General features: G+C 55.2%; 1 protein-coding gene across 1 annotated transcript in view; it reads right to left on the bottom strand.

Moving 5' to 3' along the window:
- Positions 1-440: 440 nt before the first annotated feature.
- LRP10 (LDL receptor related protein 10) overlaps positions 441-19706 on the bottom strand; it is a 30107-nt gene continuing 10841 nt past the window's right edge. Inside the window, 3 exon segments of the mRNA XM_075569095.1 lie at positions 441-641; positions 643-741; positions 743-1102. Of these exon segments, the coding sequence (XP_075425210.1) occupies positions 573-641; positions 643-741; positions 743-1102 (528 nt within the window). The 3' untranslated portion in view covers positions 441-572.

Genomic DNA, 19706 nt, shown 5'->3' with positions numbered 1-19706 from the left:
TGAGACCCCCCCAATCTGTGCTAGGAGACCCCCCTGTGCCCAGAGACCCCCTCAATCTGTGCAAGGAGATACCCCCCTGTGCCCAGAGACCCCCCCCCCAATCTGTGCAAGGAGATACCCCCCTGTGCACAAAGACCCCCCGCCCAAACTGTGCAAGGAGACCCCCCAATCTGTGCAAGGAGACGCCCCCAATCTGTGCAAGGAGACCCCCCTGTGCCCAGAGACCCCCCCCCCAATCTGTGCAAGGAGACGCCCCCAATCTGTGCAAGGAGACCCCCCCCAATCTGTGCAAGGAGACCCCCCCGTGCACAGAGATGCCCCCCCCCTCCCAAGTCTGCGCACAGAGACATACTTCATGGGGGGACACCCCACAAAGATGGGGAGCGGAGGCTCTGAGGTTTTGGGAGGGGTGTGGGGCAGTCACATTGTGAGCAGCACTGCAGTGATACCGAGGGGTTAAATCGAGGGGGGAGAACATAACATAGGAGAGTGGGGGGGTGGGGGGGAGAAGCCCATTAACTTGTGCAAAGTGGTATTTGGGGAGAGAGGGGGGGGGGGCACAACATGCTGTGTTAACATACAATGAGCCCCACATCTCCTGCTGCCCCCTCCCAGGCCCCCGCTCCCTCCGGCAGGGGCAATTAACAACATCTCGTCCTCTTCCTCCCCCGTCTCCGGCTCCCCGCTCTCCTCCTCGTGCACCTCCACCCCCAGCGGGTGCAGGATTCTGCCCCTCACCGCCCTGCATCATTCCCATCAGCCCTCTCCTGTGCAGGGGGGGAGGCGCGGGGGCGTCAGTCTGTGGGGAGGAGGAGTGCGCAGGTTCCAGGGGGGTCTTGACGGGGAGCAGCGGGGCAGAGGGGAGGTTGCCGTTCTCGGACGTGCCCTCTGGGGGGGATGAAGTCTGGTTTAGCGGGGGATCTGCCTGGGAGCCCGGCGTGCGGGGGGGAAGCAGCCCCCAGCGGCGCAGGCGGCGGAGGAGACGTCTTATGGGGCGGGGAGGGCGGCGACGGGGCAGCGGCTCGAGAGCGCCCCCCAGGGGAGGGGCGGGGGTCTGATGTAGCAGCTGAAAAAGGCTTCGGAGATTTCCCATCAAGGAACCCTGTGAGTGGGGGAGAGAGAATAGGGGGGGTGGAGGAGAAAAATAATGGGTTGGTGGAGGAGAGAGAATAGGGGGGAGAAGAGAGAGAGAGAATGGGGGAGGGAGAGAATGGGGGGGGGGGGAAGAGAGAGAGAACAGAGAGAACAGAGAGAGAGAGAGAGAACAGAGAGAACAGAGAGAGAGAGAGAACAGAGAGAGAGAGAGAACAGAGAGAGAGAGAGAGAACAGAGAGAGAGAGAACAGAGAGAGAGAGAGAGAGAGAGAGAGAACAGAGAGAGAGAGAGAACAGAGAGAGAGAGAACAGAGAGAGAACAGAGAGAGAGAGAACACAGAGAGAGAACAGAGGGAGAGAGAGAACAGAGGGAGAGAGAGGGAGAGAGGGAGAGAGAGAGGACAGGGGAAGGAGAGAGGGAGAGGGAGAGAGAGGACAGGGGGAAGGAGAGAGAACGGGGGAAGGAGAGAGAGAACAGGGGGTAGGAAAGAGAGAACGGGGGAAGGAGAGAGAGAAGGGGGGGAGGAGAGAGAGAAGGGGGGGAGGAGAGAGAGAACGGGGGAAGGAGAGAGAACGGGGGGGAGGAGAGAGAGAATGGGGGAAGGAGAGAGAGAACGGGGGGGAGGAGAGAGAAGGGGGGGGAGGAGAGAGAAGGGGGGGGAGGAGAGAGAGAACGGGGGGGAGGAGAGAGAGAACGGGGGGAGGAGAGAGAGAACGGGGGAAGGAGAGAGAGAACGGGGGAAGGAGAGAGAGAACGGGGGGGAGGAGAGAGAGAACGGGGGGAGGAGAGGAGAGAGAGAACGGGGGGGGGGGGAGAGAGAGAACGGGGGGGGGGAGGAGAGAGAATAGGGGGGAGAAGAGAGAGAGAGAATGGGGGAGGAAAGAATGGGGGGGGAGAAGAGAGAGAGAGAATGGGGGAGGGAAAGAATGGGGGGGGGGAAGAGAGAGAGAACAGAGAGAACAGAGAGAGAGAGAGAGAGAGAACAAGAGAGAGAGAGAGAGAGAGAGAGAGAGAGAACAGAGAGAGAGAGAGAGAGAGAGAGAGAACAGAGAGAGAGAGAGAGAGAGAGAGAGAGAGAACAGAGGGAGAGAGAGGGAGAGAGGGAGAGAGAGAGGACAGGGGGAAGGAGAGAGGGAGAGAGGGAGAGAGAGAGGACAGGGGGAAGGAGAGAGAACGGGGGGGAGGAGAGAGAGAACGGAGGAAGGAGAGAGAACGGGGGGGAGGAGAGAGAGAACGGGGGGGAGGAGAGAGAGAACGGGGGAAGGAGAGAGAGAACGGGGGGAGGAGAGAGAAGGGGGGGGAGGAGAGAGAGAACGGGGGGGAGGAGAGAGAGAACGGGGGAAGGAGAGAGAGAACGGGGGGAGGAGAGAGAAGGGGGGAGGAGAGGAGAGAGAGAACGGGGGGGGGGGGAGGAGAGAGAGAACGGGGGGGGGGGGAGGAGAGAGAATAGGGGGGGAGAAGAGAGAGAGAGAATGGGGGAGGGAAAGAATGGGGGGGAGAAGAGAGAGAGAGAATGGGGGAGGGAAAGAATGGGGGGGGGGAAGAGAGAGAGAACAGAGAGAGAGAGAGAGAGAGAGAACAGAGAGAGAGAGAGAGAGAGAGAGAGAGAGAGAGAGAGAGAGAGAGAGAGAGAGAGAGAGAGAGAGAGAGAGGGAGAGAGAGAGGACAGGGGGAAGGAGAGAGGGAGAGAGAGGACAGGGGGAAGGAGAGAGAACGGGGGAAGGAGAGAGAACGGGGGAAGGAGAGAGAGAACGGGGGGTAGGAGAGAGAGAACGGGGGAAGGAGAGAGAGAAGGGGGGGAAGGAGAGAGAGAACGGGGGGGAGGAGAGAGAGAACGGGGGGGGGGGGGAGGAGAGAGATAACGGGGAGGACAGAGAGAACAGGGGGAGAGAGAATGGGGGAGTGATTGACAGTGACATACAGCATGCAGGTTATATCAAAATAAAAATACACCCCCCCCCCACCCCCCCAAACACACACACACGTGGATAGTAGTGTTGAACATGCAGACAGTGTGGGCGTGATCCTAGGCTGCGATCCCATCATCCAGTCAGAGACGCAAAGGATTCTGGGACAGGTCTCTGTTTATTTCTAAAGTGATAGAGTATTTCCCGTCCAATGACTATGAAATGATCGGGATAGGGTCCGGGACACAGGGAGCGGTGACTATGGAATGATCGGGATACGGTTTGGGACACAGGGAGCGGTGACTATGAAATGATCGGGATAGGGTCTGGGACACAGGGAGCGGTGACTATGAAATGATCGGGATAGAGTCTGGGAAACAGGGAGCGGTGACTATGAAATGATCGGGATAGGGTCTGGGACACAGGGAGCGGTGACTATGAAATGATCGGGATAGAGTCTGGGAAACAGGGAGCGGTGACTATGAAATGATCGGGATAGGGTCTGGGACACGGAGCGGTGACTATGAAATGATCGGGATAGGGTCTGGGACACAGGGAGCGGTGACTATGAAATGATCGGGATAGGGTCTGGGACACAGGGAGCGGTGACTATGAAATGATCGGGATAGGGTCTGGGACACAGGGAGCGGTGACTATGAAATGATCGGGATAGGGTCTGGGACACAGGGAGCGGTGACTATGAAATGATCGGGATAGGGTCTGGGACACAGGGAGCAGTGACTATGAAATGATCGGGATAGAGTCTGGGACACGGCACGGTGACTATGAAATGATCGGGATAGGGTCTGGGACACAGGGAGCGGTGACTATGAAATGATCGGGATAGAGTCTGGGACACAGGGAGCCGTGACTATGAAATGATCGGGATAGGGTCTGGGACACAGGGAGCGGTGACTATGAAATGATCGGGATAGAGTCTGGGACACGGCACGGTGACTATGAAATGATCGGGATAGGGTCTGGGACACAGGGAGCCGTGACTATGAAATGATCGGGATAGGGTCTGGGACACAGGGAGCGGTGACTATGAAATGATCGGGATAGGGTCTGGGACACAGGGAGCGGTGACTATGAAATGATCGGGATAGGGTCTGGGACACGGCACGGTGACTATGAAATGATCGGGATAGGGTCTGGGACACAGGGAGCCGTGACTATGAAATGATCGGGATAGGGTCTGGGACACAGGGAGCGGTGACTATGAAATGATCGGGATAGGGTCTGGGACACAGGAGCGGTGACTATGAAATGATCGGGATAGGGTCTGGGACACAGGGAGCGGTGACTATGAAATGATCGGGATAGGGTCTGGGACACAGGGCACGGTGACTATGAAATGATCGGGATAGGGCCTGGGACACAGGGAGCCGGTGACTATGAAATGATCGGGATAGGGTCTGGGACACAGGGAGCCGTGACTATGAAATGATCGGGGATAGGGTCTGGGACACAGGGAGCGGTGACTATGAAATGATCGGGATAGAGTCTGGGACACGGCACGGTGACTATGAAATGATCGGGATAGGGTCTGGGACACAGGGAGCCGTGACTATGAAATGATCGGGATAGGGTCTGGGACACAGGGAGCGGTGACTATGAAATGATCGGGATAGGGTCTGGGACACAGGGAGCGGTGACTATGAAATGATCGGGATAGGGTCTGGGACACAGGGAGCCGGTGACTATGAAATGATCGGGATAGGGTCTGGGACACAGGGAGCGGTGACTATGAAATGATCGGGATAGAGTCTGGGACACAGGGAGCGGTGACTATGAAATGATCGGGATAGAGTCTGGGACACAGGGAGCGGTGACTATGAAATGATCGGGATAGGGTCTGGGACACAGGGAGCGGTGACTATGAAATGATCGGGATAGGGTCTGGGACACGGAGCGGTGACTATGAAATGATCGGGATAGGGTCTGGGACACAGGGAGCGGTGACTATGAAATGATCGGGATAGGGTCTGGGACACAGGGAGCCGGTGACTATGAAATGATCGGGATAGGGTCTGGGACACGGAGCGGTGACTATGAAATGATCGGGATAGGGTCTGGGACACGGAGCGGTGACTATGAAATGATCGGGATAGGGTCTGGGACACAGGGAGCGGTGACTATGAAATGATCGGGATAGGGTCTGGGACACAGGGAGCGGTGACTATGAAATGATCGGGATAGGGTCTGGGACACAGGGAGCCGGTGACTATGAAATGATCGGGATAGGGTCTGGGACACAGGGAGCGGTGACTATGAAATGATCGGGATAGGGTCTGGGACACAGGGAGCGGTGACTATGAAATGATCGGGATAGGGTCTGGGACACAGGGAGCGGTGACTATGAAATGATCGGGATAGGGTGTGGGACACAGGGAGCGGTGACTATGAAATGATCGGGATAGGGTCTGGGACACAGGGAGCGGTGACTATGAAATGATCGGATGGGTCTGGGACACAGGGAGCCGTGACTATGAAATGATCGGGATAGGGTCTGGGACACAGGGAGCGGTGACTATGAAATGATCGGGATAGAGTCTGGGACACGGAGCGGTGACTATGAAATGATCGGGATAGGGTCTGGGACACAGGGAACAGTGACTATGAAATGATCGGGATAGGGTCTGGGACACAGGGAGCGGTGACTATGAAATGATCGGGATAGGGTCTGGGACACTGGGAGCGGTGACTATGAAATGATCGGGATAGGGTCTGGGACACAGGGAGCGGTGACTATGAAATGATCGGGATAGGGTCTGGGACACAGGGAACAGTGACTATGAAATGATCGGGATAGGGTCTGGGACACAGGGAACAGTGACTATGAAATGATCGGGATAGGGTCTGGGACACAGGGAGCGGTGACTATGAAATGATCGGGATAGGGTCTGGGACACGGAGCGGTGACTATGAAATGATCGGGATAGGGTCTGGGACACAGGGAGCGGTGACTATGAAATGATCGGGATAGGGTCTGGGACACGGAGCGGTGACTATGAAATGATCGGGATAGGGTCTGGGACACGGAGCGGTGACTATGAAATGATCGGGATAGGGTCTGGGACACAGGGAGCGGTGACTATGAAATGATCGGGATAGGGTCTGGGACAACGGCACGGTGACTATGAAATGATCGGGATAGGGTCTGGGACACAGGGAGCGGTGACTATGAAATGATCGGGATAGGGTCTGGGACACAGGGAGCGGTGACTATGAAATGATCGGGATAGGGTCTGGGACACAGGGAGCCGGTGACTATGAAATGATCGGGATAGGGTCTGGGACACAGGGAGCGGTGACTATGAAATGATCGGGATAGGGTCTGGGACACGGAGCGGTGACTATGAAATGATCGGATAGGGTCTGGGACACAGGGAGCGGTGACTATGAAACGATCGGGATAGGGTCTGGGACACAGGGAGCCGGTGACTTTGAAATGATCGGGATAGGGTCTGGGACACAGGGAGCGGTGACTATGAAATGATCGGGATAGGGTCTGGGACACAGGGAGCGGTGACTATGAAATGATCGGGATAGGGTCTGGGACACAGGGAGCGGTGACTATGAAATGATCGGGATAGGGTCTGGGACACAGGGAGCCGGTGACTATGAAATGATCGGGATAGGGTCTGGGACACAGGGAGCGGTGACTATGAAATGATCGGGATAGGGTCTGGGACACAGGGAGCGGTGACTATGAAATGATCGGGGATAGGGTGTGGGACACAGGGAGCGGTGACTATGAAATGATCGGGATGGGTCTGGGACACAGGGAGCCGTGACTATGAAATGATCGGGATAGGGTCTGGGACACAGGGAGCGGTGACTATGAAATGATCGGGATAGAGTCTGGGACACGGAGCGGTGACTATGAAATGATCGGGATAGGGTCTGGGACACAGGGAACAGTGACTATGAAATGATCGGGATAGGGTCTGGGACACAGGGAGCGGTGACTATGAAATGATCGGGATAGGGTCTGGGACACTGGGAGCGGTGACTATGAAATGATCGGGATAGGGTCTGGGACACAGGGAGCGGTGACTATGAAATGATCGGGATAGGGTCTGGGACACAGGGAACAGTGACTATGAAATGATCGGGATAGGGTCTGGGACACAGGGAACAGTGACTATGAAATGATCGGGATAGGGTCTGGGACACAGGGAGCGGTGACTATGAAATGATCGGGATAGGGTCTGGGACACTGGGAGCGGTGACTATGAAATGATCGGGATAGGGTCTGGGACACAGGGAGCGGTGACTATGAAATGATCGGGATAGGGTCTGGGACACAGGGAACAGTGACTATGAAATGATCGGGATAGGGTCTGGGACACAGGGAACAGTGACTATGAAATGATCGGGATAGGGTCTGGGACACAGGGAGCGGTGACTATGAAATGATCGGGATAGGGTCTGGGACACGGAGCGGTGACTATGAAATGATCGGGATAGGGTCTGGGACACAGGGAGCGGTGACTATGAAATGATCGGGATAGGGTCTGGGACACGGAGCGGTGACTATGAAATGATCGGGATAGGGTCTGGGACACGGAGCGGTGACTATGAAATGATCGGGATAGGGTCTGGGACACAGGGAGCCGGTGACTAGGAAATGATCGGGATAGGGTCTGGGACACGGCACGGTGACTATGAAATGATCGGGATAGGGTCTGGGACACAGGGAGCGGTGACTATGAAATGATCGGGATAGGGTCTGGGACACAGGGAGCGGTGACTATGAAATGATCGGGATAGGGTCTGGGACACAGGGAGCGGTGACTATGAAATGATCGGGATAGAGTCTGGGACACTGGGAGCGGTGACTATGAAATGATCGGGATAGGGTCTGGGACACAGGGAGCCGGTGACTATGAAATGATCGGGATAGGGTCTGGGACACAGGGAGCCGGTGACTATGAAATGATCGGGATAGGGTCTGGGACACAGGGAGCGGTGACTATGAAATGATCGGGATAGGGTCTGGGACACAGGGAGCGGTGACTATGAAATGATCGGGATAGGGTCTGGGACACAGGGAGCGGTGACTATGAAATGATCGGGATAGGGTCTGGGACACAGGGAGCCGGTGACTATGAAATGATCGGGATAGGGTCTGGGACACAGGGAGCGGTGACTATGAAATGATCGGGATAGGGTCTGGGACACGGAGCAGTGACTATGAAATGATCGGGATAGGGTCTGGGACACGGAGCGGTGACTATGAAATGATCGGGATAGGGTCTGGGACACGGAGCGGTGACTATGAAATGATCGGGATAGGGTCTGGGACACAGGGAGCGGTGACTATGAAATGATCGGGATAGAGTCTGGGACACGGCACGGTGACTATGAAATGATCGGGATAGGGTCTGGGACACAGCGAGCGGTGACTATGAAATGATCGGGATAGGGTCTGGGACACAGGGAGCGGTGACTATGAAATGATCGGGATAGAGTCTGGGACACGGCACGGTGACTATGAAATGATCGGGATAGGGTCTGGGACACAGGGAGCGGTGACTATGAAATGATCGGGATAGGGTCTGGGACACAGGGAGCGGTGACTATGAAATGATCGGGATAGGGTCTGGGACACAGGGAGCGGTGACTATGAAATGATCGGGATAGGGTCTGGGACACAGGGAGCGGTGACTATGAAATGATCGGGATAGGGTCTGGGACACAGGGAGCGGTGACTATGAAATGATCGGGATAGGGTCTGGGACACAGGGAGCCGGTGACTAGGAAATGATCGGGATAGAGTCTGGGACACAGGGAGCGGTGACTATGAAATGATCGGGATAGGGTCTGGGACACAGGGAGCGGTGACCGTGAAATGATCGGGATAGGGTCTGGGACACAGGGAGCGGTGACTATGAAATGATCGGGATAGGGTCTGGGACACAGGGAGCGGTGACTATGAAATGATCGGGATAGGGTCTGGGACACGGCACGGTGACTATGAAATGATCGGGATAGGGTCTGGGACACAGGGAGCGGTGACTATGAAATGATCGGGATAGAGTCTGGGACACGGCACGGTGACTATGAAATGATCGGGATAGGGTCTGGAACACAGGGAGCGGTGACTATGAAATGATCGGGATAGGGTCTGGGACACGGCACGGTGACTATGAAATGATCGGGATAGGGTCTGGGACACAGGGAGCGGTGACTATGAAATGATCGGGATAGGGTCTGGGACACAGGGAGCGGTGACTATGAAATGATCGGGATAGGGTCTGGGACACGGAGCAGTGACTATGAAATGATCGGGATAGGGTCTGGGACACGGAGCGGTGACTATGAAATGATCGGGATAGGGTCTGGGACACGGAGCGGTGACTATGAAATGATCGGGATAGGGTCTGGGACACGGAGCGGTGACTATGAAATGATCGGGATAGGGTCTGGGACACAGGGAGCGGTGACTATGAAATGATCGGGATAGGGTCTGGGACACAGGGAGCCGGTGACTATGAAATGATCGGGATAGGGTCTGGGACACGGAGCGGTGACTATGAAATGATCGGGATAGGGTCTGGGATACAGGGAGCGGTGACTATGAAATGATCGGGATAGGGTCTGGGACACAGGGAGCCGGTGACTATGAAATGATCGGGATAGGGTCTGGGACACAGGGAGCGGTGACTATGAAATGATCGGGATAGGGTCTGGGACACAGGGAGCGGTGACTATGAAATGATCGGGATAGGGTCTGGGACACAGGGAGCGGTGACTATGAAATGATCGGGACAGGGTCTGGGACACAGGGAGCGGTGACTATGAAATGATCGGGATAGGGTCTGGGACACAGGGAGCCGGTGACTATGAAATGATCGGGATAGAGTCTGGGACACAGGGAGCCGGTGACTATGAAATGATCGGGATAGGGTCTGGGACACAGGGAGCCGGTGACTATGAAATGATCGGGATAGAGTCTGGGACACGGCACGGTGACTATGAAATGATCGGGATAGGGTCTGGGACACAGGGAGCCGGTGACTATGAAATGATCGGGATAGGGTCTGGGACACAGGGAGCCGGTGACTATGAAATGATCGGGATAGGGTCTGGGACACAGGGAGCGGTGACTATGAAATGATCGGGATAGGGTCTGGGACACAGGGAGCCGGTGACTATGAAATGATCGGGATAGGGTCTGGGACACTGGGAGCGGTGACTATGAAATGATCGGGATAGGGTCTGGGACACAGGGAGCGGTGACTATGAAATGATCGGGATAGGGTCTGGGACACGGCACGGTGACTATGAAATGATCGGGATAGGGTCTGGGACACGGAGCGGTGACTATGAAATGATCGGGATAGGGTCTGGGACACAGGGAGCGGTGACTATGAAATGATCGGGATAGAGTCTGGGACACGGCACGGTGACTATGAAATGATCGGGATAGGGTCTGGGACACAGCGAGCGGTGACTATGAAATGATCGGGATAGGGTCTGGGACACAGGGAGCGGTGACTATGAAATGATCGGGATAGAGTCTGGTACACGGCACGGTGACTATGAAATGATCGGGATAGGGTCTGGGACACAGGGAGCGGTGACTATGAAATGATCGGGATAGGGTCTGGGACACAGGGAGCGGTGACTATGAAATGATCGGGATAGGGTCTGGGACACAGGGAGCGGTGACTATGAAATGATCGGGATAGGGTCTGGGACACAGGGAGCGGTGACTATGAAATGATCGGGATAGGGTCTGGGACACAGGGAGCGGTGACTATGAAATGATCGGGATAGGGTCTGGGACACAGGGAGCCGGTGACTAGGAAATGATCGGGATAGAGTCTGGGACACAGGGAGCGGTGACTATGAAATGATCGGGATAGGGTCTGGGACACAGGGAGCGGTGACCGTGAAATGATCGGGATAGGGTCTGGGACACAGGGAGCGGTGACTATGAAATGATCGGGATAGGGTCTGGGACACAGGGAGCGGTGACTATGAAATGATCGGGATAGGGTCTGGGACACGGCACGGTGACTATGAAATGATCGGGATAGGGTCTGGGACACAGGGAGCGGTGACTATGAAATGATCGGGATAGAGTCTGGGACACGGCACGGTGACTATGAAATGATCGGGATAGGGTCTGGGACACAGGGAGCGGTGACTATGAAATGATCGGGATAGGGTCTGGAACACAGGGAGCGGTGACTATGAAATGATCGGGATAGGGTCTGGGACACAGGGAGCGGTGACTATGAAATGATCGGGATAGGGTCTGGGACACGGCACGGTGACTATGAAATGATCGGGATAGGGTCTGGGACACAGGGAGCGGTGACTATGAAATGATCGGGATAGAGTCTGGGACACGGCACGGTGACTATGAAATGATCGGGATAGGGTCTGGGACACAGGGAGCGGTGACTATGAAATGATCGGGATAGGGTCTGGGACACAGGGAGCGGTGACTATGAAATGATCGGGATAGGGTCTGGGACACAGGGAGCCAGTGACTATGAAATGATCAGGATAGGGTCTGGGACACAGGGAGCCGGTGACTATGAAATGATCGGGATAGGGTCTGGGACACAGGGAGCCGGTGACTATGAAATGATCGGGATAGGGTCTGGGACACAGGGAGCCGGTGACTATGAAATGATCGGGATAGGGTCTGGGACACAGGGAGCGGTGACTATGAAATGATCGGGATAGGGTCTGGGACACGGCACGGTGACTATGAAATGATCGGGATAGGGTCTGGGACACGGAGCGGTGACTATGAAATGATCGGGATAGGGTCTGGGACACACGGAGCGGTGACTATGAAATGATCGGGATAGGGTCTGGGACACAGGGAGCGGTGACTATGAAATGATCGGGATAGAGTCTGGGAAACAGGGAGCGGTGACTATGAAATGATCGGGATAGGGTCTGGGACACAGGGAGCGGTGACTATGAAATGATCGGGATAGGGTCTGGGACACAGGGAGCGGTGACTATGAAATGATCGGGATAGGGTCTGGGACACGGCACGGTGACTATGAAATGATCGGGATAGGGTCTGGGACACAGGGAGCCGTGACTATGAAATGATCGGGATAGGGTCTGGGACACAGGGAGCGGTGACTATGAAATGATCGGGATAGAGTCTGGGACACGGCACGGTGACTATGAAATGATCGGGATAGGGTCTGGGACACAGGGAGCCGTGACTATGAAATGATCGGGATAGGGTCTGGGACACAGGGAGCGGTGACTATGAAATGATCGGGATAGGGTCTGGGACACAGGGAGCGGTGACTATGAAATGATCGGGATAGGGTCTGGGACACAGGGAGCCGGTGACTATGAAATGATCGGGATAGGGTCTGGGACACAGGGAGCGGTGACTATGAAATGATCGGGATAGAGTCTGGGACACAGGGAGCGGTGACTATGAAATGATCGGGATAGAGTCTGGGACACAGGGAGCGGTGACTATGAAATGATCGGGATAGGGTCTGGGACACAGGGAGCGGTGACTATGAAATGATCGGGATAGGGTCTGGGACACGGAGCGGTGACTATGAAATGATCGGGATAGGGTCTGGGACACAGGGAGCGGTGACTATGAAATGATCGGGATAGGGTCTGGGACACAGGGAGCCGGTGACTATGAAATGATCGGGATAGGGTCTGGGACACGGAGCGGTGACTATGAAATGATCGGGATAGGGTCTGGGACACGGAGCGGTGACTATGAAATGATCGGGATAGGGTCTGGGACACAGGGAGCGGTGACTATGAAATGATCGGGATAGGGTCTGGGACACAGGGAGCGGTGACTATGAAATGATCGGGATAGGGTCTGGGACACAGGGAGCCGGTGACTATGAAATGATCGGGATAGGGTCTGGGACACAGGGAGCGGTGACTATGAAATGATCGGGATAGGGTCTGGGACACAGGGAGCGGTGACTATGAAATGATCGGGATAGGGTCTGGGACACAGGGAGCGGTGACTATGAAATGATCGGGATAGGGTGTGGGACACAGGGAGCGGTGACTATGAAATGATCGGGATAGGGTCTGGGACACAGGGAGCGGTGACTATGAAATGATCGGGATGGGTCTGGGACACAGGGAGCCGTGACTATGAAATGATCGGGATAGGGTCTGGGACACAGGGAACAGTGACTATGAAATGATCGGGATAGGGTCTGGGACACAGGGAGCGGTGACTATGAAATGATCGGGATAGGGTCTGGGACACTGGGAGCGGTGACTATGAAATGATCGGGATAGGGTCTGGGACACAGGGAGCGGTGACTATGAAATGATCGGGATAGGGTCTGGGACACAGGGAACAGTGACTATGAAATGATCGGGATAGGGTCTGGGACACAGGGAACAGTGACTATGAAATGATCGGGATAGGGTCTGGGACACAGGGAGCGGTGACTATGAAATGATCGGGATAGGGTCTGGGACACGGAGCGGTGACTATGAAATGATCGGGATAGGGTCTGGGACACAGGGAGCGGTGACTATGAAATGATCGGGATAGGGTCTGGGACACGGAGCGGTGACTATGAAATGATCGGGATAGGGTCTGGGACACGGAGCGGTGACTATGAAATGATCGGGATAGGGTCTGGGACACAGGGAGCGGTGACTATGAAATGATCGGGATAGGGTCTGGGACACGGCACGGTGACTATGAAATGATCGGGATAGGGTCTGGGACACAGGGAGCGGTGACTATGAAATGATCGGGATAGGGTCTGGGACACAGGGAGCGGTGACTATGAAATGATCGGGATAGGGTCTGGGACACAGGGAGCCGGTGACTATGAAATGATCGGGATAGGGTCTGGGACACAGGGAGCGGTGACTATGAAATGATCGGGATAGAGTCTGGGACACTGGGAGCGGTGACTATGAAATGATCGGGATAGGGTCTGGGACACAGGGAGCGGTGACTATGAAATGATCGGGATAGGGTCTGGGACACGGAGCGGTGACTATGAAATGATCGGGATAGGGTCTGGGACACAGGGAGCGGTGACTATGAAACGATCGGGATAGGGTCTGGGACACAGGGAGCGGTGACTATGAAATGATCGGGATAGGGTCTGGGACACAGGGAGCCGGTGACTATGAAATGATCGGGATAGGGTCTGGGACACAGGGAGCGGTGACTATGAAATGATCGGGATAGGGTCTGGGACACAGGGAGCGGTGACTATGAAATGATCGGGATAGGGTCTGGGACACAGGGAGCGGTGACTATGAAATGATCGGGATAGGGTCTGGGACACAGGGAGCCGGTGACTATGAAATGATCGGGATAGGGTCTGGGACACAGGGAGCGGTGACTATGAAATGATCGGGATAGGGTCTGGGACACAGGGAGCGGTGACTATGAAATGATCGGGATAGGGTGTGGGACACAGGGAGCGGTGACTATGAAATGATCGGGATGGGTCTGGGACACAGGGAGCCGTGACTATGAAATGATCGGGATAGGGTCTGGGACACAGGGAGCGGTGACTATGAAATGATCGGGATAGAGTCTGGGACACGGAGCGGTGACTATGAAATGATCGGGATAGGGTCTGGGACACAGGGAACAGTGACTATGAAATGATCGGGATAGGGTCTGGGACACAGGGAGCGGTGACTATGAAATGATCGGGATAGGGTCTGGGACACTGGGAGCGGTGACTATGAAATGATCGGGATAGGGTCTGGGACACAGGGAGCGGTGACTATGAAATGATCGGGATAGAGTCTGGGACACAGGGAACAGTGACTATGAAATGATCGGGATAGGGTCTGGGACACAGGGAACAGTGACTATGAAATGATCGGGATAGGGTCTGGGACACAGGGAACAGTGACTATGAAATGATCGGGATAGGGTCTGGGACACAGGGAGCGGTGACTATGAAATGATCGGGATAGGGTCTGGGACACGGAGCGGTGACTATGAAATGATCGGGATAGGGTCTGGGACACAGGGAGCGGTGACTATGAAATGATCGGGATAGGGTCTGGGACACGGAGCGGTGACTATGAAATGATCGGGATAGGGTCTGGGACACGGAGCGGTGACTATGAAATGATCGGGATAGGGTCTGGGACACAGGGAGCGGTGACTATGAAATGATCGGGATAGGGTCTGGGACACGGCACGGTGACTATGAAATGATCGGGATAGGGTCTGGGACACAGGGAGCGGTGACTATGAAATGATCGGGATAGGGTCTGGGACACAGGGAGCGGTGACTATGAAATGATCGGGATAGGGTCTGGGACACAGGGAGCGGTGACTATGAAATGATCGGGATAGAGTCTGGGACACAGAGAGCGGTGACTATGAAATGATCGGGATAGGGTCTGGGACACAGGGAGCCGGTGACTATGAAATGATCGGGATAGGGTCTGGGACACAGAGAGCGGTGACTATGAAATGATCGGGATAGGGTCTGGGACACAGGGAGCCGGTGACTATGAAATGATCGGGATAGGGTCTGGGACACAGGGAGCGGTGACTATGAAATGATCGGGATAGGGTCTGGGACACAGGGAGCGGTGACTATGAAATGATCGGGATAGGGTCTGGGACACAGGGAGCGGTGACTATGAAATGATCGGGATAGGGTCTGGGACACAGGGAGCCGGTGACTATGAAATGATCGGGATAGGGTCTGGGACACAGGGAGCGGTGACTATGAAATGATCGGGATAGGGTCTGGGACACGGAGCAGTGACTATGAAATGATCGGGATAGGGTCTGGGACACGGAGCGGTGACTATGAAATGATCGGGATAGGGTCTGGGACACGGAGCGGTGACTATGAAATGATCGGGATAGGGTCTGGGACACAGGGAGCGGTGACTATGAAATGATCGGGATAGAGTCTGGGACACGGCACGGTGACTATGAAATGATCGGGATAGGGTCTGGGACACAGCGAGCGGTGACTATGAAATGATCGGGATAGGGTCTGGGACACAGGGAGCGGTGACTATGAAATGATCGGGATAGAGTCTGGGACACGGCACGGTGACTATGAAATGATCGGGATAGGGTCTGGGACACAGGGAGCGGTGACTATGAAATGATCGGGATAGGGTCTGGGACACAGGGAGCGGTGACTATGAAATGATCGGGATAGGGTCTGGGACACAGGGAGCGGTGACTATGAAATGATCGGGATAGGGTCTGGGACACAGGGAGCGGTGACTATGAAATGATCGGGATAGGGTCTGGGACACAGGGAGCGGTGACTATGAAATGATCGGGATAGGGTCTGGGACACAGGGAGCCGGTGACTAGGAAATGATCGGGATAGAGTCTGGGACACAGGGAGCGGTGACTATGAAATGATCGGGATAGGGTCTGGGACACAGGGAGCGGTGACCGTGAAATGATCGGGATAGGGTCTGGGACACAGGGAGCGGTGACTATGAAATGATCGGGATAGGGTCTGGGACACAGGGAGCGGTGACTATGAAATGATCGGGATAGGGTCTGGGACACGGCACGGTGACTATGAAATGATCGGGATAGGGTCTGGGACACAGGGAGCGGTGACTATGAAATGATCGGGATAGAGTCTGGGACACGGCACGGTGACTATGAAATGATCGGGATAGGGTCTGGAACACAGGGAGCGGTGACTATGAAATGATCGGGATAGGGTCTGGGACACGGCACGGTGACTATGAAATGATCGGGATAGGGTCTGGGACACAGGGAGCGGTGACTATGAAATGATCGGGATAGGGTCTGGGACACAGGGAGCGGTGACTATGAAATGATCGGGATAGGGTCTGGGACACGGAGCAGTGACTATGAAATGATCGGGATAGGGTCTGGGACACGGAGCGGTGACTATGAAATGATCGGGATAGGGTCTGGGACACGGAGCGGTGACTATGAAATGATCGGGATAGGGTCTGGGACACAGGGAGCGGTGACTATGAAATGATCGGGATAGGGTCTGGGACACAGGGAGCGGTGACTATGAAATGATCGGGACAGGGTCTGGGACACAGGGAGCGGTGACTATGAAATGATCGGGATAGGGTCTGGGACACAGGGAGCCGGTGACTATGAAATGATCGGGATAGAGTCTGGGACACAGGGAGCCGGTGACTATGAAATGATCGGGATAGGGTCTGGGACACAGGGAGCCGGTGACTATGAAATGATCGGGATAGAGTCTGGGACACGGCACGGTGACTATGAAATGATCGGGATAGGGTCTGGGACACAGGGAGCCGGTGACTATGAAATGATCGGGATAGGGTCTGGGACACAGGGAGCCGGTGACTATGAAATGATCGGGATAGGGTCTGGGACACAGGGAGCGGTGACTATGAAATGATCGGGATAGGGTCTGGGACACAGGGAGCCGGTGACTATGAAATGATCGGGATAGGGTCTGGGACACTGGGAGCGGTGACTATGAAATGATCGGGATAGGGTCTGGGACACAGGGAGCGGTGACTATGAAATGATCGGGATAGGGTCTGGGACACGGCACGGTGACTATGAAATGATCGGGATAGGGTCTGGGACACGGAGCGGTGACTATGAAATGATCGGGATAGGGTCTGGGACACAGGGAGCGGTGACTATGAAATGATCGGGATAGGGTCTGGGACACAGGGAGCCAGTGACTATGAAATGATCGGGATAGGGTCTGGGACACAGGGAGCCGGTGACTATGAAATGATCGGGATAGGGTCTGGGACACAGGGAGCCGGTGACTATGAAATGATCGGGATAGGGTCTGGGACACAGGGAGCCGGTGACTATGAAATGATCAGGATAGGGTCTGGGACACAGCGAGCGGTGACTATGAAATGATCGGGATAGAGTCTGGGACACTGGGAGCGGTGACTATGAAATGATCGGGATAGGGTCTGGGACACAGGGAGCGGTGACTATGAAATGATCGGGATAGGGTCTGGGACACAGGGAGCGGTGACTATGAAATGATCGGGATAGGGTCTGGGACACAGGGAGCGGTGACTATGAAATGATCGGGATAGGGTCTGGGACACAGGGAGCGGTGACTATGAAATGATCGGGATAGGGTCTGGGACACAGGGAGCCGGTGACTAGGAAATGATCGGGATAGAGTCTGGGACACAGGGAGCGGTGACTATGAAATGATCGGGATAGGGTCTGGGACACAGGGAGCGGTGACCGTGAAATGATCGGGATAGGGTCTGGGACACAGGGAGCGGTGACTATGAAATGATCGGGATAGGGTCTGGGACACAGGGAGCGGTGACTATGAAATGATCGGGATAGGGTCTGGGACACGGCACGGTGACTATGAAATGATCGGGATAGGGTCTGGGACACAGGGAGCGGTGACTATGAAATGATCGGGATAGAGTCTGGGACACGGCACGGTGACTATGAAATGATCGGGATAGGGTCTGGGACACAGGGAGCGGTGACTATGAAATGATCGGGATAGGGTCTGGGACACAGGGAGCGGTGACTATGAAATGATCGGGATAGGGTCTGGGACACAGGGAGCGGTGACTATGAAATGATCGGGATAGGGTCTGGGACACAGGGAGCGGTGACTATGAAATGATCGGGATAGGGTCTGGAACACAGGGAGCGGTGACTATGAAATGATCGGGATAGGGTCTGGGACACAGGGAGCGGTGACTATGAAATGATCGGGATAGGGTCTGGGACACAGGGAGCGGTGACTATGAAATGATCGGGATAGGGTCTGGGACACAGGGAGCGGTGACTATGAAATGATCGGGATAGGGTCTGGGACACAGGGAGCCAGTGACTATGAAATGATCGGGATAGGGTCTGGGACACAGGGAGCCGGTGACTATGAAATGATCGGGATAGGGTCTGGGACACAGGGAGCCGGTGACTATGAAATGATCGGGATAGGGTCTGGGACACAGGGAGCCGGTGACTATGAAATGATCGGGATAGGGTCTGGGACACAGGGAGCGGTGACTATGAAATGATCGGGATAGGGTCTGGGACACGGCACGGTGACTATGAAATGATCGGGATAGGGTCTGGGACACGGAGCGGTGACTATGAAATGATCGGGATAGGGTCTGGGACACACGGAGCGGTGACTATGAAATGATCGGGATAGGGTCTGGGACACACGGAGCGGTGACTATGAAATGATCGGGATAGGGTCTGGGACATGGAGCGGTGACTATGAAATGATCGGGATAGGGTCTGGGACACAGGGAGCGGTGACTATGAAATGATCGGGATAGGGTCTGGGACACAGGGAGCGGTGACTATGAAATGATCGGGATAGGGTCTGGGACACAGGGAGCGGTGACTATGAAATGATCGGGATAGGGTCTGGGACACGGCACGGTGACTATGAAATGATCGGGATAGGGTCTGGGACACAGGGAGCGGTGACTATGAAATGATCGGGATAGGGTCTGGGACACGGCACGGTGACTATGAAATGATCGGGATAGGGTCTGGGACACGGGGAGCGGTGACTATGAAATGATCGGGATAGGGTCTGGGACACAGGGAGCGGTGACTATGAAATGATCGGGATAGGGTCTGGGACACAGGGAGCGGTGACTATGAAATGATCGGGATAGGGTCTGGGACACAGGGAGCGGTGACCGTGAAATGATCGGGATAGGGTCTGGGACACAGGGAGCGGTGACTATGAAATGATC

Source organism: Ascaphus truei, chromosome 13 (assembly GCF_040206685.1).
Source record: "Ascaphus truei isolate aAscTru1 chromosome 13, aAscTru1.hap1, whole genome shotgun sequence".
Lineage (NCBI taxonomy): Eukaryota > Metazoa > Chordata > Amphibia > Anura > Ascaphidae > Ascaphus > Ascaphus truei.
This window is presented reverse-complemented; position numbering and strand designations above follow the sequence as displayed.